The sequence below is a fragment of the Centropristis striata genome, chromosome 8 (assembly GCF_030273125.1).
Source record: "Centropristis striata isolate RG_2023a ecotype Rhode Island chromosome 8, C.striata_1.0, whole genome shotgun sequence".
Taxonomy (NCBI): domain Eukaryota; kingdom Metazoa; phylum Chordata; class Actinopteri; order Perciformes; family Serranidae; genus Centropristis; species Centropristis striata.
In genome coordinates this window covers 23,405,461-23,431,603 of record NC_081524.1, presented here as the reverse complement: position 1 = coordinate 23,431,603, position 26,143 = coordinate 23,405,461, and the positions used below count along the sequence as shown (strand labels likewise).

Sequence of the window (26,143 nt, the reverse complement as noted above, 5' to 3'; positions counted from 1 at the left end):
TATGCATTTTCTTTTTTATAATTATTTTTTTATTGGCTTTCAAAAATTACACAGGCATCACACACATTGTTCATACAGCAACAGAAGGAAAAGGGGGAGACAAATAATAATACACACACATACATACAAAAATCTTCCACTCTACTTGTCGATCCTTTAATCCTCTTATGTCCATTTTCTGTTGTAAATATAAATGGGGGGCATTTGCCTTTTTCTCAGCAATAATATCATCAATATTTCCTGGTTTTTAAGGTTTAAATAAAATCAGGCTAAAGCTGAATTTAAACTCTTTGTTTCACACAGTTGTGATATTGAAGCTGCTTAATCCAGTGAAAAATAAACAGATAAAGTTGTTGGACATGGACAATTTAATCTGACTGAGCAGCTTGAATTTAATTCAGTTTTGTTTTGATGCTTGACAGAGATATGTGGGTGTTGTTCAGCGTCAGTTTAACTTCACTCATAGTGAGCAACACTGTGTTATCTCTAAAAATGTGTTAATGTGGTTTCACAATTTAGCAACTCCAGTCAGATGTTTAGTATACTCCTCCACCCTATCTGTTTCACCTTCACCTGTGACTTTACATACTTTTGTTTAAAGCCAAACAACAAATCAGAACTTAATCTGAATAATTTATGACAGCTTCTAAATCAAATAAACTGCACAGAGTTACTGAAAAATGTATTTTCTCTGTGAAAAATATCTGAATCTACAGGTTCTAGGTTAGTGGAACTGATGACAAACGACTAACACGAGGGACAGCGACAACAGTTTTGCAACACTCACGGTGGCATTGAAAATATTTGAGGAATTGTTAAATATTATCTATAATCTGACATGTAGACATGACCTAGATGCTTTGTCTTTTTTTTTTACTAGCACGAGACTCGCACAAGACTTCAGGCGTCAGCCACGAGTTTCTTCTGATGAGTAAACTATAGTATCTCTTGGCATCTCTTTGGCATTCAACAAAATAAAACCATAATCACACCAGTGCATCACAAGAAGAAGACAGCAATGATAATTTCTAATAAAGTTGCAGATCTGTTTAGAGGAAAAGGATTTAAAATACAGCTCATATTTATTTTGTTCTCTCTGTTGCCAGCTTCTCATTAGACCTCCATGATAGTAACAATGCAGATTTTTTATTTCTAAATTGATTGCAAAGCTTCTACTCTTCTACTTTTCATGCTTTCTAACAAGACTTTTCTGTTTTTACTTTGTCCACAGGACACATCATTCACCACACTGATACACAAAGAACAGAGAGGTCAGAGGTTGGGGAGCCTGTTGTCTTTAATCTGTTGTCCATCCGTTTCTCCTGCAGGACCGCACATGTACATAACCTGAGGAGCAGCGTTTGGTTGAACCTGCACCTGTGGACCTGATCAGAGTTTCAAGTGTCTCAGTGTGTGAACCAGAGGTTGTTGATTTAAGTGAAACCTGTAAGTCTAACTGCTGAGGAGGGACGAGAGAGAAGACAAGATGAGACTTGTGTGAAGGAGGAGAGAAGTCCTCATGAGGTGACATTTTAAGTTCCTGTGAACTATCAATCCAAAGATGTGACATAAACTAATGGGTTTCTTCCAAAAAACAAGACTAGACAGATTTATTTATTGACAGTTAACCAACAGTTTGAATTTTTTAATCTTCTGCTCCCAGCTAAATGCTGTAATCTGTGGTTTGATCTCTTTAAAGAAGATGATGTGATAGTAGTTTTAATTAAAAATAAACTAAAAACTTAAATACATTTTATTACACCAGTGGTCACTATCATAACATTTACTACTTGTTTTGAATGTCATTAGATGATGAGTGACGGTTGAGAAGGTTGTTCTCAGCCCATTTCATAGCTACTTGCTAGCAATTATATTGAGTAAAAGGCCACCGTTTCTTTAACACTACGCCACAAAACTACTTCTCTGAGGTTAGGGCAAAAAACGTCCTGGTTAGGCATTATGAAAGATAATTTTTAAAGTAAATAAATGCCATAAATTAGACTTTCATAAAGCAAATATGAGCACTTAAAATGACATGGTTACATTGGTCATGTAACTATGTTTAAAAACTATAATAAATGCTGAAAGATAATGTGTTACGAGGACAACGCTAGCACCAGTATGTGACACCGGTTATGCATAAATCGTACTGACGTAGATAACATAGGCAACTTTGGTATTGACACAAACCCTGTCTTTTGGGTTAAAGTCCTGGTTTATGCCCAAATATTTTTTGGTGATTTTTTGGTGTTTTTTTTAAAAAGCTCTGTTAACTTACATCCCTTCCGCCTTTGCGATTTTTGCAATTACTTTGGCCAGTAGAGGGCGCTGCTAAACAACACAAATTAATTTATCAGCCCATTTAATGAGATGATAACAATCTACTGGCCTACCAGCAGGTGAAGCAGGCCCTACTCGGCCATACACGAGCAGATAATCATTTGATAACATTTGAATCAGGTGCATTGACACACATCATTTTCTTTTCAATTGAGTTCTTGACAAGACAGACAGACAGACAGACAGACAGACAAATTGATAGATAGATATACTTTATTGATCCCAAACTGGGAAATTACTGTGTTACAACAGCAGCAAAAATGAAAAAAAAAACCAAGCACACCATTCAGAATATTAAAAAGTATATAAGAATATCAAAAACTAACTGTCCAAAAACAAATGTACACCAAACAAATACAGTACATACTTAAAGTAAATAATTATAAATATCAGTAATTATGATAATAATTAATAATTGCAGTTGTATGAGAGTCCAGTGTCATCTGTTAGACAGAGGTAAAGTGTTTTACAGTTAATTTTATTTTATATTATATATATTTTTAATAAAGTATTTTATATGAAAAAATATAGAATGTGCAACTTTATCCTTTATTAAAATGGAGGCAGGATGAGATGTATCCACCCACCAAAAAGTTATGACATATAATTGGACAGACTTCATCAGGTCATCAGGTGGCTGGTCGGACAGGATGCTGAGCAGACAGACAGACAGACAGACAGACAGACAGACAGACAGACAGACAGTCACTCCAGAGTTCACGGCTTCTCTTTGACGCCTGTGGTCTCAAGTTTTAATAGTTCAAATTCCCCAAAACCATAACAACATTCCCGACTGTTCTTTTACCTTTGTGTAGAAAAGGCTGTCTCCGCTGATGGAGGACGCCGATAGAGGTGTGAGTGACATCTCTTATCAAACTTTGCAGCAGGAAGAGGAGGAACATCTTTTCCCCTAACCCCACCTCCAGCCTGCACTATAGAGAGCCTGTAATATCTGTCTAATCTGTGTTCACCGCCACGCCCGCATCCTTTCTGTATTTAGACTGTGGAAGGCAAAATAAATGGTCTATGCCGTTTATTATCTCATAAAGCAAATAATGCATGAAGGATACAGCAGCCATTAAGTAATCTTTTATCACAATCAGTAGATTCCCTGAAATGACCAATACCAAAAGTTCATTAATCTTAGCAGCAGTTTGTTAACATTATGAGCCATAAAACTTTAATGTTGTCCAAAGAATATTCGGTAATGAAGGTCCTTACTAACCATTAATTAACAAGTAATAAGGCATTGTTCTCACTTTAGATCCGGTAGTTGCAAAAAGCATAGTTAACTTATAGTTAACTTATAATAGATGAGCAATAAAGTATATTTTAATATCAATAAGCAAACAAAATAACATTAATAAGGGCATAGCAAAGACATAATGGGTGGGTCATGAGTGTTTGTAATGCTATTATGAACAATTATAAGATACTCATGAGGCTTTTATTAATGTTCTTAAGCATTTGCAAACTGTTAACAAGTTTCTTATTAGTGCTTATAAATCTCTTATAGCCTGCTATAATATTGCTGCTATAATGCCATTATTAACGCTTATATAAGCTTAAACACACAATAATGTTAATAAGCATCTTGTATGGACTTACAAGGGCCTTATTACTTGTTAATTAATGGTTATTACAAGGACCTTAATATAAAGCGTTACCGAATATTTAATTATTATCAAAAAAAATTATACCTCACTTACTGTGCAGACTGCCAGACATCTTGATTTTGGAATAAGACAACGCATCCTCATCCGTTACGAAAACAAATGCACATCGTCTCGTTTGATATCTTACGAATTATGACCGGTGAAATGTTTGCAGTTTTAAATGTGGTAAACACATGTAAAGAGTTATTTTAACCCAAACCCTGGTCTTTTTCCCCCTAAACTTTGGTGCCAACCAACCAAGAGCTTCCTTTTCAGTGTTTACCACTACTTGACATAGAATGTGATTGACTTGAGTACGGAAATTAAGAGTTGGAAAATGTATTGAAACTGAACTGATCATACGAAATGAATGAATATGGAAAGTTTCTGTTGGAAAAAGTAACCAAAAAGAAGCCTAAAATTGGGATATTTATGTCTCATTTAAAACATTGCCAAAAAATATACTGTTAAAAACATTAAATTCTGCCCCTCAGCGAAACTGTGAAGCCATAATGGATTCTGCTGAGACAAATATTTACTGAAAATGTGTTTACACAGAGCCGAGGGGAGAGGACAGGAGAGGCTGGAAACATGACAATACTTCAATATGTAGTATATGCGGAGACCAATTTCCCCCCCAGCATTTATGAAGCTTGTGGGCACTTGGAAAGGCATTTAAATATAAATTACTTTTAAAAAAAAAAGATAATTTCAGAGAATTTCTACTTGCATTTAGAAAAAAATGTAATTCTAATTGTGTTATACTGCACAAAGACATGTTTGAGTTGTTCCCACTTCTAGCCCTGATTGTGCTGATTCCATAGAGCTGCAGGACTCCAGGATTTTATATAGATTTCATATTTTGCAGAAAGACAAGTGAGTAAAATGTAAAAAGAGCAAAACATGCCCTGAAACGGCTCATTGGGGTTCAGAAGGTTAATGTATTGCAATTTAGAACTGACTGATGAGGTGGGCCAAAGAACTTCAGTCCACCTTAAAAAGTACAGTAGCAAAGGGGTGGGGCTAAAAATGAGCCTGCATAATTCATAGAGGAGGCAGGTCCAGTAGGTGTGACCAGGCAAAACAACACATGTAAGACCAGCTAGTGTGTCTGTCTGTGAGCTTCTTCTTTTTCTTCTTCTTCCACCCTCACACACACACTGCACCAGCCTCCTGTCTCTGCACTGAAGACACCCCGGGGTGTGTGTGTGTGTGTGAGAGAGAGACAGAGTGTGTCTAACTTTTTTGTGCTGGATCTTTAAGTCCCTTTCATCCCCAAGAGCGAGCCTCAGTTAGCCTCTCCTCCTCCTGGTCTCCCTGGGGAAGAAAAACATGACAGACGCGGCGACCAACATGCGGCTGAAGCTGCCGATCACCTGCTTCATCCTGGAGATCATCCTCATCATCCTCTTCGGTGTCCTGGTGCAGTACGACGAAGGGACAGACGCCAAGGAATGGCATCACACAAACCACTCTCAGTATGAAAACGACTTCTACTACCGATACCCAAGTGAGTGTCCTGTGGGTGTGTAGAGGCTCAGGGTCAGAGGTTACGCTGAAGAGGCTCTTAAGCCCAAACTGTGTGTGAATTTGAATTTATAACAGCCTTTAGATGAAAAGTTTCTGCACAAGCATTGTGATCGGTTTGTGCATTACTCATACCTGCAGGAACATTTGTAACTAAATGGGAATGAGAGCTTTAATATAAGAAGCAATTGATGTGGGTCTCATAGTGCAAAGACCACACTGCATCTTCTTGCAAAATACATACATTTGAATTTATTGCATGTTTATTTGAGAAAAGACATTGACTACAATCCCCACATTGCCATTCTACATCCACCTTCTTCTTTCAGGCTGAAACAGAGGAGCATTATTAAGCCAAAAATGTTTAAAAACAACCCAGAGAGAGATTTTTTTTTAATTAAGACAGATTTTTCCTTGTATTCAGATGGTTTCTGTTGGTAATGCAGAACACTCTGCTTCTGGGCTCTGGTGCACAGCCAAATTTTAAAAATAATGTTTAAACCTTTGATAAATAATAATTCAGACATCATGCATGAGTAAGTTATGATTAAATGCATTGATTAAAGCTTGTTAAATCAATGGGTGGTAATGTTTAACACCTGAAGCTTAAATTCCTGGCACAACATTAAACACTAGTATTGTGATTCATGTGTTTCCCTTGAAGCATTGATTAATAATCACATTTTACTGTAATTTCACGCTGTTTCTGTCTTTCTAATAATGCTTAACACTGAAATGCTTTCCTCTCTTTCATGCTCCCTCAGTGATTTTTACATACCTGTAAGTATGCCATTCTTGAATGCTACCCTGACTCATTTACATATTGAGGATACTTGTTGGGGTAATATTGTATTCTGTGTGAAGGGATGAGGAGCTGCTGAGCTCTCTGGTTTCCCTAATTGGACCCGTCCCATTCTTTCTGGGGGAACATTTCACAGAGATGTCTTCCAGTCCGCTGCCGTCCCATGGAGGCAGATCCATTGATCGCTAATTTCCTGATTTATATGGATTGATGGTGTAGAATAAAAGCTTTATTCCCTCACAGGCTGGAGGGGAACACAGGGCGCTGCTTACATGCTGTAAAATGATCATTACTGCTTTCATGAAACACGTTTTCTATCTATTCACACTCACTGAACACAAAACTTCAAGCTGATTTTTTGCATTGGCTGATCTTAACTAATCAAAACAAGGTGACATCTGCCCAAAATTACCTTATAGCGGTGCAGTGTGCATATCCAATTGTTTAGACATTTTTAAAATATCAAACTTGATTACATTTCCGTCTGTCATTTGTAGCTGTAGCTGCCACTCCTGTCCTCACAGTTCCACCTTAACAAGTCAACCTTAATGACATGACTGAAGGCTGTTGGGCGCGTCTTAACAAGTCAGGCATTGTTGTTTGAAGTTTACCTGGAGAAGTTTATTCTCTCTCTCTCTCTCTCTCTCAGGTGTGGTGTCCCGGGGTGGAGCACAAAATGAGAAGAATGCTTTCTCTTTACTGACCAATGTTTAAATCTCAATCATGCGTCCTTCCTCATTCAGGCAGCTAATGTTAATGTCGTTTACCTGTCAGTAACTGAACTCTTCATCTTGAATCTAACCTCAGGCTGAACTCGCCTGCAGGGTTTTGCAGGCTGACAAGAAAACACACACCAGCACTTGTGGAATGAAGCTAATATTTGTTTCAACTTTGAGTGTATTTCAATTTGATAATTTTCAGATTCAGAAGAAAGTATCTCTCATTGAAATGGTACAAAGAATTATAAATTACTGGGGGATGTAAATGTAAAGGAATACATACAATACAATATATATATATATATATATATATATATATATATATATATATATGTATGTATATATATGTATGTGCAGAAATGCGTACATTTTTGACACACATGGTTGTGTTAAGCTGAATATAAGTCATCTAAAAATGCTATGAAATTCAGAAAGGAGCTCTAAAAAATAATCACAGATTTCAGGTTTATATTAAAGCTCCACACCTGGCCTTATTTGTTATATTCCAGTCATTTTAATTACTTTCAAAAGTGGAAGAAAATTCAATTTGTGAAGTGTGCTTGTTAAAAAATGCCATATCACTTGTTTTGGTGTTCGGCTTGAGAATTATATATGTCATTATTTTCACCCTGTGCAAATCAAGTTTTAATAAAAACTCTTTATATGCAGCAAAGGGGTTAACAAGGTTAACAGCAGAAGTCATTTGCAGGCAGCTTCTTGCTTTGTTACATATACTGCTGTAGTTCCCTTAAGCAAATGACCTCTGACATTACTATCAGAGATCATGCACAACATGAATGAACAAGAAAAATCTGGCAAAATCAGTCAGTCGGTCTCTCACTCTGATCAGAAATATCTCAACAACTGTTAGATGGGTTGTTGTGAGACTTTGTGCAGATAAAAGTTCCCCAGAGGTTGAATCCTATGGACCTTAGTGATCCCCAACTATCTCAACAATCTAGAGCCATCATCATGTCAAAATTTAAATGTTTCCAATACTTTGGTTCATGACCAAAAGCCTGTGAAACTGGTGACATTCCCCAAAAGCTTTAGCTGTAATTTGTGTTTGCTGCTAATTCGTACACGTTTGAATGCTGATGCTCCAAACTGAGATGGAGAGTGTGGTGAACAATACACCTGCTAAACATAAGTATGTTAGCATTTGTCATTGCATGTTAGCATTTAGCTAAAAGCACAGTGCAAAAGTACTAAAGAACTGTTTAAGTTATTGGTGGAAACATTTAATTAAACCAACCTAAATGAGAGGTAAATTGCTGAAAGACAACTTTGTAGAAGACAGGATGAGGCCTGCAGTCATTTGTGTTAAAGTCCAATATTTTACTTTCCCAGCAATATCAATAACATCTCACTACATCTGCTTTTACTCAAAACTAACGCAAGCTATTATTTCCCCGGGCAAAATATGAAAACATACTGGAGTTTGGTTGCTGCAGGGACTCTTGTTTGTTCACTTTTCAAGCGACAGAAGCTGACTGAGGTTAGAACAATAAGATCCATTAAACTTAATGGCTTCAGATAATCTTTAACCTGACACCTTCACCGTCACGGGAGCTGAAACAAGTTCACCTTCATGTTTCACCGCTGGATATAAACAACCTTCATCCTCCACCCTTATTGCACGCCTGGAAAAAAACTCTGCAATAAACATAGTTCACACTGTTCAGGTTATCTAGAGGGCAACTTGTAAATCCAGCATGTGTTGGTGGTCTTATTGTCAATGCAATGTCTGTCCTATATGTTCCTGTGAGATAAGGATGGTATGTTATCTAAGAATATGCCTTTCAAGTCTCCCTTTTGTGCAAAAAATCTCCTGAAGGTGAACAAAGCAGTGCTAAAGATAGTCCTATGGTAGTCTAAGAGGATCCAGAACAGAAAAAAATCTTTTTGAAGTGTTTGCGATTAAAATCTGTTTACTTTTAGTTTTAGACAGGTTGAAAATAGCTTTAACAGTAAATAGTCTGGCTATATTTGTATAGATTTCAAATTTCTTTATGACTCACATAATTGCAAGAACCTTAAGTGAAAGTGGAATTGGAAGGGTGAATTTGAAATTACTGTTATTCTGATTTAGGTCATATTTGGGGTAAGATGACCTTTACATGCATTGAAAAATATATATTTTTTTGTAATTACTGATTCCTCAGTGATATAAGCCTTTCTTGCCATGCAGGTATTGTCAGTTTTATTCGGTGACTTTCTAAGATCCTAACCCCTGAGGTTGTTTTTGTGATTTAGATGAAGTGTCTCTTTTAAAGAGACTCAACTAAGAAATCCTTTTAGAACATTATTTCAATGGACAGCTTTGGTGTCCCATGATGGTCAAAATGAGCTTAAAAACTCTCCTTTTTACTTTTACGGAATGAAACAGTTGAGAAAAAACATCAATCTCTGTCTTTTTTAATGGAACCTCTTGGCATCAAAATGGTCAAATTCAATGAAACATCAGCAGGAAATTAGTTAAGCTTCAAAAAATGCCACTGCTTGATGAGGTCCTTCTGGATATGGGTGTGCGTATCTGGGCCAAAGTGCCAACAGGGACACTGGCAACACCTCCGGGCGGCAATGCCAATGAACAGTCACCATGGCGACAGCAGCCACGGCACAGTGCAATATTGTGTGTGTAAGTTTGGGACAAATAAGGAGAGAAGCACTCACAAACCAAGACAATGAGGCTGGAAGGGGACATCAGGTTGCAGGTTGAGAGAGTTCATTATTGTTGCTTGGACCAGCGACATTCTGGCTAGAGAGTTATAAGATAACTTTTAAAGTAATGGGTTTCTAAATATGAATATCACAATTAAAGACCACTGTGCAGGCCTGAGTCACAGCTGAACCTGAAGTACCCGTTGACCAAAGCTTATGTAACTGTGCTCATTCACAGAGAGGCTGCTTTCAATGACAAAAACCCTCAAATGACTCAGTTGTTGGCAGTAATCTCCTGTTTTTGTTTATCGAGGCTTTTGAGAAGCAGATATAAGGTTGATCTAAATGACTTGAATCCTCACTGAAGTGCTCTTGGCACTCTGCTGTAACGCTTCTCACTGAAAAGCCTTCCAACAAGTTGGTGAACAATCACTTCACTTCATATTCAACAACTCTTCCGGAATAACTTCATGAGTTTAAAATCAAAGGTTTAACAGCTATGTTTAAAAATAATAATTTAAATGTAAAAACGCTTTAAACGAGCAAGTTATGTTTTTTAAAATTCAATGGAAAGTTACTTCAGAGTAAATTTGAGGTGTAATGGTTCATCAATAATCTAATAATCATCAATCTCTAGGATTCTATGGATATTATCAATTGATTTGTAAAGTAATTGGCAGAATGAGTGTCATTTGCAAAAATAAAAAAATCAATATTGTGCTCAAAGATGTTTCTAAATGGGAAAACAATGATGTTGTAGCGGAATTCGAATTTTGGAGTAGTGGGCCCAGAATTGAGCCTTGTGGAACTCCACAATTAGTCAATCATTCCAGGTTTTCCTTCATGTTTCGGTCAAAATGCTGTGCACACTTCTGCCATCTCTGGGTCCTTTTGCTGCTCCACCACATAAAACAAACAAAACAACAAAAAGGCCACATCTAATACAAAGTATTTCCATATTCTAAGCCGGTATTTTTTTTACGTTGTGCAGGTTTCCAGGATGTGCATGTGATGATCTTCATTGGTTTTGGCTTCCTCATGACCTTCCTGCAGCGCTATGGCTTCAGCAGCGTGGGCTTCAACTTTCTCATTGCAGCCTTCGCCCTGCAGTGGGCCACGCTCATGCAGGGCTTCTTCCATGGTATGCATGGAGGCAAGATCCACATCGGGGTAGAGAGGTATGTGCTGAAGATACCATACATCTGCAAAATCTGTAAAGTAGCTGTTTGTTTTTAGCTCTTGCACTTCAGAGCAGGCTTGCAAAACCACTAAAGACACTCCATGCACATTATCCTTAGTTTTGGCTTTTTTCACTCAATGACAACAGCTCAATAGGTACACTATCTTATGAGAAACACAGGAAAAGTGAATTTACAAGTTTAAAAGACACATTAAAATGCCTCTCTGTCTTTTAGTATGATCAATGCTGATTTCTGCACCGGCTCAGTGCTCATCTCATTTGGAGCAGTTTTGGGTAAAACCAGCCCTGTCCAGCTGCTGGTCATGGCGATATTTGAGGTCACACTGTTTGCTGTCAATGAGTTCATCCTGCTGTCTGCTCTGGGAGTGAGTTACAAAAAACACATACATGCATACTGCCGCAGTACTTAGCGGAAGATCTCCATGTGATGTCGCCAACAGGTCACATTTTTAAAGCAGATTGTGAACGACTTTGTTTCAGGCCAAGGACGCCGGCGGCTCCATGACCATCCATACATTTGGAGCCTACTTCGGCCTCATGGTGACCAGGATCCTGTACCGGCCCAACCTGGACAAGAGCAAACACAGAAACAGCTCTGTCTACCATTCTGACCTGTTCGCTATGATCGGTAAGCATCCACCAATACTGGAGCTTTGGTGTCTAGAGGCATAAATAAGTTTTAGTTTAAAGAGCAGAGGTGCTACATGTTCTGTACATGATTACATCACAGATGGGTGTGGTCATATTGACTTAGTGACGCGGTGCAATAATTCCTTATTGTTTAAGAGTTTATTGTGAATGTTCTGTTTGGTGATTTTGACTTTTACTACATTTCATACACAAAATATTTTCTGTTAAGCTGTTTACATTACTAATTAATATGAATATTCCACTAATATTTGAATTTACACACTGCAGTGCATACTCTGAATGACATAAAATAGTTGCGTTGACTGGGGTCCATATCCTAACATGTTGCGCATCACTGAGATGCTTGGGCCATTTTGCATCAAAACAGGAATTAAATTTTATCATTATTTTTTTAAGTTTTAAAAGAAGATCTGGGCTTTTTTAGGGCACGCATCTATCCAACAGTTTTTCAGTTTCTGTACCACACACAGATGTTTTGCAAACTGTAAAAATTTAAAATCGCCCAATTGAAATGCAAATCATAATGTGCTGTATACATTTCCAAAAAGCCTGAAAAATAATATTGGCATTTAATGTCCTCCCCAATCCCAAAGATAAAAAAGTATGTTATTAAAGAGTGTGCAGCAAATTAATAACAACAGATTTACTTTGACTCACTCCATCAGCAGCCACCACACTGTGTGAGGTGAGGGGAAAGGTGTGTCATATGTTTTTTTCTGTTTTGTTTAAATATTTAGCATATGTTTTAACTATGTTTGACTTTGGACTTGTTGGTCTGGTTTTGACACTTAAAAAACAACTTTCTACCAGCTATAATACCAAACACAAATACAAAAGGTATTTTAAAAATCCCTTGGATTGGGTCTTTCTCTTTAACTGGGATTGACCTTGATTCAGGTGAAACACAAGTGAACTTTTTGAACAGCAGTATGTGCTCCAGGGCCAGCTGGACTCAGTCGATATTAGATGTGTTCTCATCCAGTACATTTATTAAACTACGCAATGCATCTTTAACCTAGTTTACAGTAATAAACCCACTGGATTATTGTGCTCAGGTACCATCTACCTGTGGATGTTCTGGCCCAGTTTCAACTCTGCCGTCACAGCTCATGGAGACGACCAGCACCGTACAGCCATGAACACCTACTACTCACTGGCAGCCTGCACTCTGGCCACATACGGCATGTCCGCCATCACGGCGCATGACGGCAAGCTGGACATGGTGAGGACACAACATCATCATGCCACTGAATTAATTCTTAATCAAATGAAGTAATAATGGCTCACAAATTGGATCAAAACTTCAATAATCGAACTGGGTAAATGTGCTCTTCAGAAAGGGTTTTTCAGCTCTAGAAGTAGAACATAAAGGCTTCTAGTTCCCAATTAGTCCGGTTAAAATATAGACCAACTGACAGCAGGTGTGATACACTCTCCAAATAAAACAAGTGCTCGAGTAAAGAATCCAAGATTTTTTCTAGTTTTTTTAATCTTGAATTCCTGTCAGTAGGGTGGAGATAGAGTTACTCAAAAGATACACACACCCCTCCCCGCCAAAAAAATGTAGGTTTTGGCCAAGTCACATGGAGGCTCATGTGCCTCAAACAATGTATCATTGCAGTCAGCTGTCAACAACAAATCACCCTGACGTCAAGATAAGACATGCCTGTGCTGATAGTGATCGAACCTGAGAGAGACAGCCAGACATACATTATGACCTGTTGATAGTAACAACAAGCTAATCGGTCTCTAATGTCAACCTGTTTGCTGTCAGGTGGCTGCAGCATGTTACAGACTCTTTGTCATGTGAGCAGCAGGAACTCACTAATGGGCTCTTTAAGTCTGCAGGCAGAAGTGGCTAAAAATCTGAAGTCTTTGCTCATTTGTGACTGAGATCTGATTTTTTTTTTATATCAGTGTGAACAGCAAAAATCACATGAATCAGATGTTTTTTTTTCCAATTAGACCTGGGCTTCTTTCACATGTGGTCCTAATTGTGATCCAGGTCTGATGTTTTCCAATGCGACCTCAGTCTGAACAGTCACTTTAACGTCACTCTAGAGCGACAATCGCAACAATTCTGCGCTGCTGGGGTGTGAGTCACTCTGGGATTACACAATGGATTATTACGATTCCACCACTCCTCCGTACAGACGGAGCAGCCATTGCTCCACTGAAAGCCTCTTTCTCCTCATAATTTTTCTCGTTATCATCTGCTCAGAACTGTAAGTGCTGACTTCAGCAGCCTCCATGTTTTCGTCTGTATACAGCGTGCTGCATGTCACATCTTTCTTGTTGTTCTTCTGGCCATGTGGGTCAGTTCCGGATCTTGAGCAGTTAACACTGATGGCTGATATAGGTCACATTTACAAAATAATGTCAACAGCCCCAAAAAAAGTCAGATCTGAGCAAAAAATTTGAATTGAGCATTTGACACATTTCTTAAATTGTTTCTCATTAAAAAAGTCTGCATAGGTCGTTTTTACAAGCAGGTCATTACAACTCATATTTACATTTCAGACTGTCTCCCAAAATACATCATATAAACAACTCCTTATTACCAGCCATGCTTACGTTTGGAGTGAGTGGCACCATCTAGTGGCTGCAGTAGTTATGAATGACGACGTGGTGGAGTTTAAAGCACAAAAGTGTTAGTTAGGGTGGAAGGGAGGGAAGGTGGTTAATCCAGGACTTTCACTCAGGAGAACGTTGTTCGTGTAAGTAAACGATGTGATTCGAAGCACTTAAATTAAGCAAAAACAAGATGTACAGAACCATGTCATTTTCCATTAGTCCTCGTAACTCACTTCTGTCATTTACATGCATTTATTTTACTCCTTAAACCGTCCTTCGTGAAGACTAACCAAGCACTTTTTTGACGTCACCTTAGAGAAGTAGCTTTGTTGACTAAAAGCAATGAAATTCAAACCTTTTCACAACAGTAACTGTTACATTTATATATAAATATGTGTCAATCTCCTGCAACCAGTGGGGGCGCTATTTTTGGAAATGCTCCCGTGGGTCATATTAAAGAGCAGGAACAAATGACACATGTGGTTGTATAGTTCAGAGGACTTACTGGCGAAAATGTCCTTACTTCCAGCAAATGTCCTCACGCTGTTGGTTAAAAATTTACGGTCCTCACTATGTAGGAAATACAAGACACACAACACACACACAGACTCACAAGGTGAAAACATGCTGATAAAAATGTAGCAGAATGAGTCTTAGCCCTCTCCTTCTCCTCCTCTTCTGCAGGTCCACATCCAGAATGCTGCCCTGGCTGGTGGAGTCGCAGCAGGAACAGCTGGTGAAATGATGCTGACGCCGTACGGCTCCATGATTGTCGGTTTCTTGGCCGGCGTCATCTCAGTCCTGGGCTTCAAGTACCTCTCAGTAAGGATGATTCAGCATTTCTATGATTCAGTCATTGACGATGCTGACAAATTAGAGTTGAGCTGTGGAAAAAAAATTACAATAAAGGGACATTAAACTGCACATTTTCAGCAGGTGATCATTAACCCTTTGGAGTTTTGAGCTATTTTGTCTGTTTTTTCTTTAATTTTCATTCTGCCACTTAAAAAATGTTTACCATGCCATCATTTTTTTCAGCACAACCTATATGACAACATGAAATCTGATTTTGAAAATTATGTTTACATTAGAACACAATCATGCTCAATGAAGAATTTTAAATGTTGGATCCAAATATAACATATCAGGTAAAATGAGGGGAACATCTAGTTCTATAGTTTTATACTAAATGTGTTTGACCTATCATCATCCAACAAAAACAGGGATGGAGTTTGAAGCCAGAACTTTAGAGGGAAGCTGACGGTGTCGTAGAATTAATTTGAAGATGTATTAAAATATCTGACATATAGCAGTTTAAATATGCATCAAATATGTTTTGATAAACACACAGAAATCTGACCAACAGTCACAGTCTCTTTACAGGAAACTTCTGCTTGATTGAGATATGAACAGCTCGGAATTGGGAAATCCCAAGTGTGCTCTTATATCAAGTGTTTTTCATAACAGGAAATTTCAGGACGTTGAACCTTAGTTACACAGAAACAATGACACGCCAATCTTCAAAGTAAAAAGAGAGAAACTGGGTGCTTTGGCATCTGAATCAGTTTTTTGATACTTGCTAAATAAATCCCGCACAAGGCTGCTATTCGAATCGACCTGGTCGTCAGTTGTTTTTCTTTAAAGATTTTCTACAACAACGGCTACAAAAAAACCCCTGTACATTTACTTTTATTTTGAATTGTTTCTGCTGCCAAATAGCTGTGGAATGATTACATTTAATGGCAGCAGTGCACCATGCACAGTGAAAGCCTGTTTATATTAATGGATCTGAGATATTTTAGAGTGCAGATTTAGTCATATATTTCATTACAGCTGTGATCAAACAATCTCCCGCTCACTACTATAATAAATATCATTGTTCATGAAACTGTGGTTAAATGTGTTTTCACAAAATGTCATAAACTAAAGAGAAGAAGGGTATTTCAGACTGCAATGTTGCTATTTAATCCACAAGACACATAATCAGTGTTCTGCTCCTCTCAGCCCATCCTCGAGGAAAAACTGAAGATCCAAGACACCTGTGGGGTTCACAACTTGCACGGCATGCCTGGAGTCCTCGGCGCCATTGTGGGAGCTGTGACCGCTGCTGTGGCAACCACAGACGTTTATGGAGCTGGGTAAACATTTCATTTTTGCTGCTGCAGAAATAAAAAACACCTGATTTCCGCAGCATTATCCCAAAGGCAGAGTCAGAGCGTCTGGTGTAGAAAACATTTACCCAGAATGAAAAAAGTAATCCTCATTGTTCAAAGTTCCTTTGAGCAAGGCACGTATCCTCTGACCAAAAAAGATAAAAATGTTTTTTAAGTTTAAAGCCTACCAATATCACTAATAGGTCATAACATTGTATTTTATTTTATATAATGTATTCATTTTTATTGTTTTTTAATCAAGTTTATTAATTTCATTTAATGAATGAATGAATGAATTATTATTATTGTTATCATTATAATTATTGTTATTATTATTATTATTATTATTTATTTTATTATTATTTGTATTTATTTATTTATCTATATTTATTTTGTGTTCTATGTTCTCCCTGTGTCAGCATGCTCTCTCCAGGTACTCTGGCTTCCTCCAACATTCTAAAAAACATGCACTTAGGTTTAATTGGCGACTCTAAATTGCCCATAGGAGTGAATAAGAGTGTGATTGTCTGTCTCTATGTGTTGGCTCTGTGATAGTCTGGCGACCTGTCCAGGGTGTACCCCGCCTCTCGCCCAATGTCAGCTGGGATTGGCTCCAGCCCCCCGCGACCCGAGTGCGAATAAGTGTTGAAGGAATGAATGAATGAATGTGAGAATGATTCTGCATTGTTAAAGCTGACCTGTTTGTGTGTTTCAGTATGGCAGACGTGTTCCCAGATATTGCAAGCGGAGATATTCAGGCGTCCTACCAGGGGGTCCGTCAGGCCATTTCCCTCGCTGTCACCCTCGGCATCGCCCTGGGCGGAGGGCTTATTGTTGGTACGTTTCACATCCTCCTCAGTTATTCTGATGAAACACTCATAGCACACTTAAAACTGGACATATGACCTCCTTACAGAATTAAAACAACACAGTAAGCATGGCTTTGGAGGTCAAAAGAGGTTGAAACTTATATTGTTGGAATTTCACTTAAACTCTTACAATTCAAAGTCCTTTTTATCGAGAATTGTGGGTTGTGGGCAGTGGATGTTTAGGGGGAGATAGCAGGTCAAGAATAAATGCGTCATAGAAGTACATCATGTGAAAGCTGTAAAGTTTCATGAGGCTGTGATTTTCCTCGAGGTCACAGCTGCTCATTTTATACATTGAGGTAGAGACTCAAGAAATGCCCTCACTGCAGTGAACTGGCTACAACTGATGACTAACATCGTCCCACATGAAGAAAACTGGGCTCAATGAATTCACAAGAGTCTCAGTTTATGTAATTCAAAGCCTGTTTAGGGAACCTAGTATGCACAAATATTCAAATGCATGAGAAATACTATGTTTTTTTTTCCTAAAATTACATGTTATCAGCATAAAGCCATGTATGTAAAGAGGAGACTTGGGAACCCAGAAAGCCTGTTTTCATTGAGATGCCATGTTGAAAGTTGAATGTGGATGAAAATTTGAAAATCACCATGCCAAATAAAAAAAAAATAGCCTAACTTTACAGCGTTATTCTGGCAACTTCCCGACATGATATATATTTAGTGAGTTTTTGAGTCTTTCTGAATGTTCTTAATGTACACATACAGTAAATAACAGTGCGTCTTTTCTTGTACCAGGTTTTATTTTGAAGCTTCCTGTCTTCGGTGCTCCTCCTGACACCATCTGCTTCGAGGACAGCATCTACTGGGAGGTGAGTCTGAGTCTCTAGCTCCTTTCTGCACACAGGAAACAGAGACACTGTTCAGTCAGTACATAACCAATTAATTCATTTATCAATTAATTTCAAATATCAACAAAAAAGTGTTTTTGCCGGAGCACAGAGGGCCAGCTGATAATGCTGTAAAAACAACACACCTTTTTTTTTAAAAGAATAAATTTGTATCAATTTGGGTTTTAATGGAACTATTCTGGCAAAGACATTTAAAGTGTCCCTATATTTAGTGCCAAATTACATGACACTTTTCTGGAAAAGGATGATAAAATATATTTATTTATGACTATTGGCTTTTTTTATTATTAAGTGTTGTAATTACACTTTCTTGTGAATATTGGTTTAATTTTTTTATTAAATGTTATAATTACACTTATTTGCGATTATTGGCTGGATTTTTCTTTTTTTAAATGTTGTTATTTCACTTATTTGTGATTATTGGCATTAAATAAGTGTAATTACACCTATTTATTATTATATGCATTATTTAAAAAAAAGTAATGTGTTATAATTACACATATTTGTGATTATTGGCTTATTTTTTTGAATTAGTGTTTTAATTACATTTATTTATGATTATTGGCTTTATTGTTTTTAAATAAAGTGATGTATTTGCACTTGTTTGTGATTATTGGCTTTAAAAAATGAAATCACACATACTTATGATTATTGGCTTAATTTTTAATTAAGTGTTATAATCACACTTTTGTGAATATTGAAATTTAACACTTATAATAATAAAATCATGAACACACTTCCAAGCTGAAGTAAACAGCCAAAAAATGAAATACTTTCTCCAGTTGTGTAGTCCTACTGGTGCAGAGGAGTGTAGCAGTAAATCCCATGACCACATGGTGGCGCCCTCACACTTAGTTTCATGTGGTGAGAGACTGTGATGGTGCTGCAGAGCAGTGGCGCGCTCTGACCAGCAGGTGGAGCAAACACACCGCCACATGCTGTCCTCCATCAGGTGGATCACAGGGACACAGTCCGTCCTGCATGATGTCACACCTTTTCACTTTGGGCTGACGTCATTTACTTTTCCCCACAATGCAACATGCCTCATCATGCTTTTGTTTCATGTTTGTTCATGCACATGGTACTTTACAGTATTATGTGCAAAATAACAGATTAATGCCTCTTTTTTTGTTGATAATTTAACCAAAATTTTACATTTTGCTGAAAAGTAAATAAATCAATAACATAATAGCATATGGTTCTTTGACTTTCAATGTAGCTATATATGCAGAATGAACCTGATTTTAAGAGCTTAACTATAAATATAATGTACTGAGCAAATGCATAATGCATAAATTACATCAAGCAATCAGTGATTCTGTGCTGCTGTTTTAACAGTTTTCTTTTTTTTTTAACTAAAATCTGAAAGTAAAACAAAAGACAAATGCAAATGCTGTCCATGCAGTACATCAGTGAGACCTGGAGAATTGAACATTTAGAGATGTGGCACCAGCAAAAATTGCCACTGCTTCTATAGCATGCACGTTGAAAAGCAACAATTAGACCGTACTTAGTCTGCAGGAAAAAATGATATTAGAGACCAGATGAGGTCATAAAAGTTTAGAAACTCAATTAATCTTGTTCTCTGTCTTCCTGTGTGTCTCAGGTACCTGGAGATGAGGAGGGTCATGAGGACCAGCTGACCACTGTGAGGACAACGGAGACTGAGAAGCTCAACAGTTAGAGACACACACACATACACACACACACACACACACACACACACACACACACACACACACACACACACACAGACGCACACACAAACACACAAGGAGGTCTTAACATCCTAGGACTTGAGTATTACACCCTCTAGGTTGTGAAAAATCCAAATTGACCTGCATCTTATTCATATCGACGGCCTGTTTTTTACGTGTAAAAATACACTTTTTTTATTCTGCAGTGATAAAAAATTAAATCTCTCTTACAGTATAAAGGTTACTGACAGCTGTGGCCACTAGAGGTCGATCCAGAGCTGTGCCCCTCTGTGCTACAGGCCTGTGAAAACACTGCATTGGGAAATGATGTGTCTATTTGATGAAAGATGCTCTCTAATTGTCCCTTAAACCGGCCAAGAAACACTGTTACAGAATCTACTGTCAGCAGCCGTTTAAACCAAAGACAAACAGAAACTGGCTCATTCAGTCTAAAAAATTTGGCTACATTTTCATTATAAACCAATTATGTTTCTGCTATTTTCTATATTTCAAATAAAGGATTTCCATGCAAAACAGAGCAGAGGCATAATTATGTTTGTTTTTTTTGTTTTGTTGTTTAAATATATGTATTATCATCTAATTCTTACGGTTTGGGATTTTCCATGATTTTATTTTTCCATATAAAAATGTATATGATTAGTTTAAATAGAAATGTCCCTGTTGGTTCACTTATGTACCTTTTTTATATTAACTGTATGTCTAAAAGTGAGTAGATTGATTTCTAGATTGACCTACATGTAAATGGAGCAGCTGGATTTACAGTTTAAAACAATTCTTTGTGAATTTAAAGGATTTTCAAACACAATATTGGATTTGTTTTTCGCAAAATAAATTGTTCAAGTTTGTCGTGTGTCATTAAATATTTGAAATTAAAGTGTATATATTGTGTTGTGAAAATAAGTCATCATATATTGTAATATCAGCAGAAAGAAACAACATTTTCAGGAAATAATTGATGAATTATTGTTTGTTTTCCCCCCTTTAGAAGTGTGTCACTGTTCAGGCTTTTATAATGATGCAGCCGTTTTATAAAATAAAAAAAGAGGCAAGTGGCTGTGCAATCAAATCTCTGCTTGTTATGATGAAGGCCAGTCATTATTAGTTTCTTTTTTTTTTTCTTACAGACTTAACGACTGTGTAGCAATCATGGCAGAAAGGGTTAAAGCCTCCAAATCCAGATGGGGTTTGAATCTCACCGCGTAATTTACACAGTTTCACTTTCAGGGATCAAACAGGAGAAGAAAGCGGGTGTCCTTGTTAGATATGGTCTCCTCAGGGCCTGTGTATGACGGGTGATTAATGCCACCAAGGAGGAGGAGAGGAGGAATAAGCATAATTAAAAGCTAACCATTGATTTGAATGGACGTGATTGGAAAAACACTTTATCTTGAGGGCAACATAGGAGGAAAAAAATAAAGAAAGGAGGGGAAAAACATCATGTACTTTGAGTGAAAAGTCTAAATGTGGAGAATAAAGTTGAAATATAATGTTGATGAGGAAAAAGTCAAAATGTTGAGAGTAAAGTCACTTTTTGAGTTGGTAATAAACTGCGAGCTACAACCTGATTTTCCTCAATACTCTAGTATCTAGTACTAGTCTAATATATGTATAAAAATTCACATACATTTCAGAAAAGCAGATTTTCCCAAATCAATAGATGTAGTACTATCAAGAATATCTTACTCATTTTATGACAGTGATGAAAATCAGGTTGTAGCTTGCAGTAACTGTTCGGATAGAAAACAATGTTCCTCTGATGATTTACTGATACGGGAACAACCAATCTCTTCTCAACATTTCAACTTTTTTCTCGAACTGCATAAGGAAAAAAAAAATTGTCCTCATTATTTTTTCCTCTTACGTACATTCTGATTATGGCCTTGCAACTTTATGAAAAATGGAAATGCCAGAAAGATTGTTACTGAAATAACTTTGGTGTCAACTAAGTTATTTCCTCACAAAACTCCTCACAGGTTCCTGATTTAAGACTTATCTCATCCACTGTTTTTAGTCACAACTACAACAAGTAATGCACTGTGATTTGTAGATAACCTAACTCTGAACTGGTCATCGTGAGGCGGCGTCCTCTTACTGCTGTTGTGATTGTGTCCAGTGTGAAACCACAAGTCAACGTTCTACAAACGTATGTATGTAGATACGTCACCTTATAAAAGTTGGAAACTGTTGTAAAATACACACACCATGTCATGTCAGGTTTTGTCGTGAGTGTTGCTTTACTGTGTTGGCTTCGAGTGAATATGTGGAGTAAAGAAATGGACAGGACAGAGGAGGAAGATAAAAAGAAAAGAGACACGTGGAAAGCACTGAGAGAGAAACTTGAAGAGCTGGAGAAGTCAGAAATGAAGCGCGGACTGTTGAACAAACTGCTTGCTGCTGCGTGCAGAGAAATATCTGGATCTTGATTTTAAAATAATCCCCAAAAAGGAGCTAAATCTTTGCTTCTAGCACCATGCAATTAAAATTTGCAGCTGTTTTGCTAAATGTCACTGAAGAACTACATAACTTGGCGAAGGATTGAAATGTTCTTTTTTCTTTACTTTAATCAAGCAGTTTTGGTGCCTAAACCTAATCAAGTAGTTCCATCCCCCACCGTTAACAACATGTTTGAAACAGCAATCATACGACTATTTCACAACTTTAAATAGAACGGTTATTTTTCAGAAGATATCATAGGAAATCACTGCAGCACATCTTTAGCGCATCAGTCAGATTGTCAGTTATATTTGGAGAGAAACACATTTTTTCACAGATTCATTTTTTTTTTTTGATGTATCACAAATACATTTTTTTATCAAAAGCCACGCAAGTAAATGTAAGGAAACAAACATGGATCTATGACCCCTGGGGCAGTTGGGTCTATCAGTCTATCAGCCAATATTTATTATTATTATTATTATTATTATTATTATTATTATTATTATTATTAATAATAATAATAATAATAATAATAACAATAATAACTTTATTTCTATAGCAACTTTTAACAGCTGACAGAGAGCAAGGAGAATGATGCCATAAGGCCAAAAAACCCCAATAAAAGACAGCCTTGGATCAATCACAAAACACTCTCAGATCCCAAGGAAAAATGGCTGAATAAAGTAATAAGAACAGAATTAAAGAGGTAAAAGAACAACTATATAGAGAATAGAATAGAATCAAGAAGATATGAGATTGAAAACATTAAAGCAAGTCTATAAAGGTGTTTTTTAAGAAGTTACTGAGTCTGCAGCTCCTTCCAACATTGGGTCGGCTAGCAGAGAATTAATACTTCTGATAAATAGTTCGACCTTAACGAGCTTTAAAAGTGATCAGTAAAATCTTAAAGTCAATCCTAAAACAAACCGGGAGCAAGTCTGTTAAAACCCGAAAGAAGCCGAGCTGCTGAACCAGTTGGAGGTGAGAAAGGAGTTGCAGAATTCTTTTAATTATTATCATTCAATATTTTTTCAAATCTTTATCATCACCAAAGTGAAAAGGATTGAAATCACCAGCGTAGTCCACAATTACCTGGAATCGTTTTTTGGTTGATTTTTCCCCCCACTTTGTTTATTGTTTTTCCAGGAATATACATAAAATATCCAAAACTGTGTCAAGGAGCCGGTCCCTTAATACATAAGAACATTAAGTGTGTTAGACATTAAATGTTAAAAACAAATAATAATAATAGATACAACATAATAATAAAAATAAATACAAATCTGGGACGTGTTATCAAAGTGACAATTTTTCACCCACAAACAATATCTATTGTTTTAAAGACAATATAAAACAATACCAACATGCTTTTCATGCATTTCTCATCATTATTCCAGTCTGTTCTCTATTAATATCTTTTTAACTTTGATGAGAAAGCTATCAGCATAACTTAATGATGTCCTTCCTGTTTGCCTGCCTCTTAGTGGCATTAATCGCCCCTCATACTGAGGGCCCCTCGCAGGCTGCAGGGGCCTCGTCTGACCCCCCCGTCTCCCCCCACCCGTTTCGGTGATGGTACCTCGGCGTGAACAGGCGCTGCAGCCTTTTCCCAGGAACCAGGAGACAGGTGGACAGCTGTTTACTGAATAGGCGCTCGTACTGAAGAGCTTAATTGAGCTTCATAGGGCTAATTAAAATGCAGAGAAAAATAATCATGATTATGGTAATTATTCTATTGTCTAATATGTCTTCTGGAGATGTGCTTGTTTGGCATCATACCTGCAATATGTTGAAGGCCCTGGAAAAGAAAAATAGAAATCTTTTTGTGGTCTTCGAGCGTGCACACACAGCTATCATTAGAGGAAATGTTAATTGTTTTAATTTCTGTTGTTTAATAGATACTCTGCTAGAATACCTGCACCTGTAATAACATGTAATTAAGTGCTGCAGAACAAATCGTCTCTGAGTTTGACCTAAATTATCATGCAGGGTGGAGCTTTTAGAATATATAACAGAGTAGAAAACTCATTATTATAGTACTGTAACATTCATTATAGAAAACAAATAAAAGTAATAAAAAAGCTTAAGCAGTAGATTGAGGACACTGAGGTCAAATCCTCTTTATTTTTCTAGGATATGAATGTTTTTGCAGTCTATTGCTGTATATAACATTATTTTATTTATTTAATTATTTATTTTTTACGTAAATCAGGTGGGAAAGTATTTGCTGCAATACCAGTCAGTGAGTAAATCAACTTTTATTTTGGAATGTATTCTTAAATCCAGCATATCATATCTTTCTTCACATTTCAACACGATTCTTGCACTACTTGACAGAAAGAAAATACTCACAAGTTCCAAATTGAATTAATCATTAATTAAACAGTTTCTAAACTACAGTTAAAAGACCACTTTTTTTTTGCTTATGCACACTTTTTTTAACATTTAGATTAAAAGATTAAGAAGACTTTTATTAAATAAATCGGTGTGGAAATGATAGCAGAAGTATTAATTTATTCTTTTTTTTAATCAAACCAGGCAAAGAAACACTTCTTATCATAAAACAACTTGAAAATGACCCCAGTTTTTGCAAAAATCCTTCCTGTAACCCTGCCTGTTGACTGCAATTAAACATGATTTCCTCCAGTGGAATATGTAAATCCAAGGGGCCACATCACGCCCTTGACCTCACTACCTCACCTCTTTACATGCGGCCCTTGAGCAAGGCACGGCATGGGAATGGTGCTGCTCTGCGGCCCCCGGGGCCACACGGGGTGGATGTAAGCAGCTGTAGCCTCCTGTGGCTCAGCCTACAGCTTGTATGTGATTGTTGTCCGTAACATCGCTCTGGAGGTGAACATAATGGGTTAATAGGCTCCCTCAGGATCTGCTGGTCCCCTGTGGGAGCCCTCAGCCGGCTCTGGAGGCCATAATGGGCCGAGGCTAAAGCCACCGTGGGGATCTGATACACTGAGTCTGATTAGATTCACACTCGTTTGTACAAAAAAAAAAAAAAAAAAATCACTTTTTAAGACATTACAGGTAAATGAGATAAACATTAGAATCGATATCACCATGGAACTTTGCCAGTTTATTATTTAGTCTTTTAGTGTTTGATTTTCTTTGTTCAAATATGCAAATGATGCATTATCTAATTAAATATGTGCTAATTTACATACATTTCCTCAACAGAATTCTGAACATTTGATGAAGTCAGTTACCTTTATTATTTTTTTTTTTACAGTGAATTTTGGATGTCTGTTTTTGTCACCCTAAAAATGTCATAAAAACAATTTTTCAGAAGTAAAATGTTTTATAAATAAGGCTATGAATGACACGAAGAATGACATGAAGAAGCTTCTGTGGAAACTTTCAGAATAAAGCTGATATAGAGAAAACTGTAAGTGTGGTGAATGTACTGCTACTGAAGTGATAGAGTTCTGTTGCAAAAAAAAAAAAAATGCCATTAAAGATATGTACAACAGCTGAATAGGATAAAACATATTAAATTAAAGATATCGCCATGAAACTTTTGATTACTTGCATTAAGACATTCAAAAATTGTATGTTCAAATCTACAAACGAGCCCTCATCTAATACATTTATGGTAAATTTAGACAAAATCTACAGACGCAAGCAGACAGATTGCAGCATAAAATAGACACTTAAATATGTATTTTTTGAAGTTTTCTTTTTATTAGTCTTAAAAGAAGACGCAAATCTCTCTTAATGAATTTATCTGGTTGATTGTCATCTTATTACCTTTAAGTTTGACCAGAAAAAGTAACTTATAATCAACATCAAAACTTTATGAAACAGGTGACAGTCAGGAAATTATCTGTTGAAAATGTGTGGCCATCACTTACTGTCAGATATGATATCAAAATGTGTTTATTTGTAGCAGTAAATGTGGTTAAATATACATAAATGTACTGGAGTCAATTATAAAATTTTGTAGTTGAATG

At 37.0% G+C, this 26,143-nt stretch overlaps 1 protein-coding gene across 1 annotated transcript; it reads left to right on the top strand.

The window, feature by feature from the left end:
- Window positions 1-5,210: 5,210 nt before the first annotated feature.
- On the top strand, window positions 5,211-20,586 carry rhbg (Rh family B glycoprotein). The gene is made up of 10 exons (XM_059339430.1): window positions 5,211-5,505; window positions 10,699-10,885; window positions 11,123-11,273; window positions 11,389-11,536; window positions 12,615-12,781; window positions 14,818-14,955; window positions 16,138-16,271; window positions 17,002-17,123; window positions 17,912-17,985; window positions 19,631-20,586. The coding sequence occupies exons 1-10, from the start codon at window positions 5,328-5,330 to the stop codon at window positions 19,706-19,708; spliced, it is 1,377 nt and encodes a 458-aa protein (XP_059195413.1). The 5' UTR covers window positions 5,211-5,327; the 3' UTR covers window positions 19,709-20,586.
- The last annotated feature ends 5,557 nt before the right edge of the window (window positions 20,587-26,143 follow it).

What these genes read in the sequence shown, in the direction of transcription:
- rhbg (XM_059339430.1), top strand. Translation starts at nt 5,328, where the DNA reads ATGACAGACGCGGCGACCAACATGCGGCTGAAGCTGCCGATCACCTGC. An exon ending in TGGGCTTCAAGTACCTCTCA is followed by an intron (nt 14,956 to 16,137) that starts GTAAGGATGATT and finishes TGCTCCTCTCAG; the next exon opens with CCCATCCTCGAGGAAAAACT. An exon ending in GGGCGGAGGGCTTATTGTTG is followed by an intron (nt 17,124 to 17,911) that starts GTACGTTTCACA and finishes TTCTTGTACCAG; the next exon opens with GTTTTATTTTGAAGCTTCCT.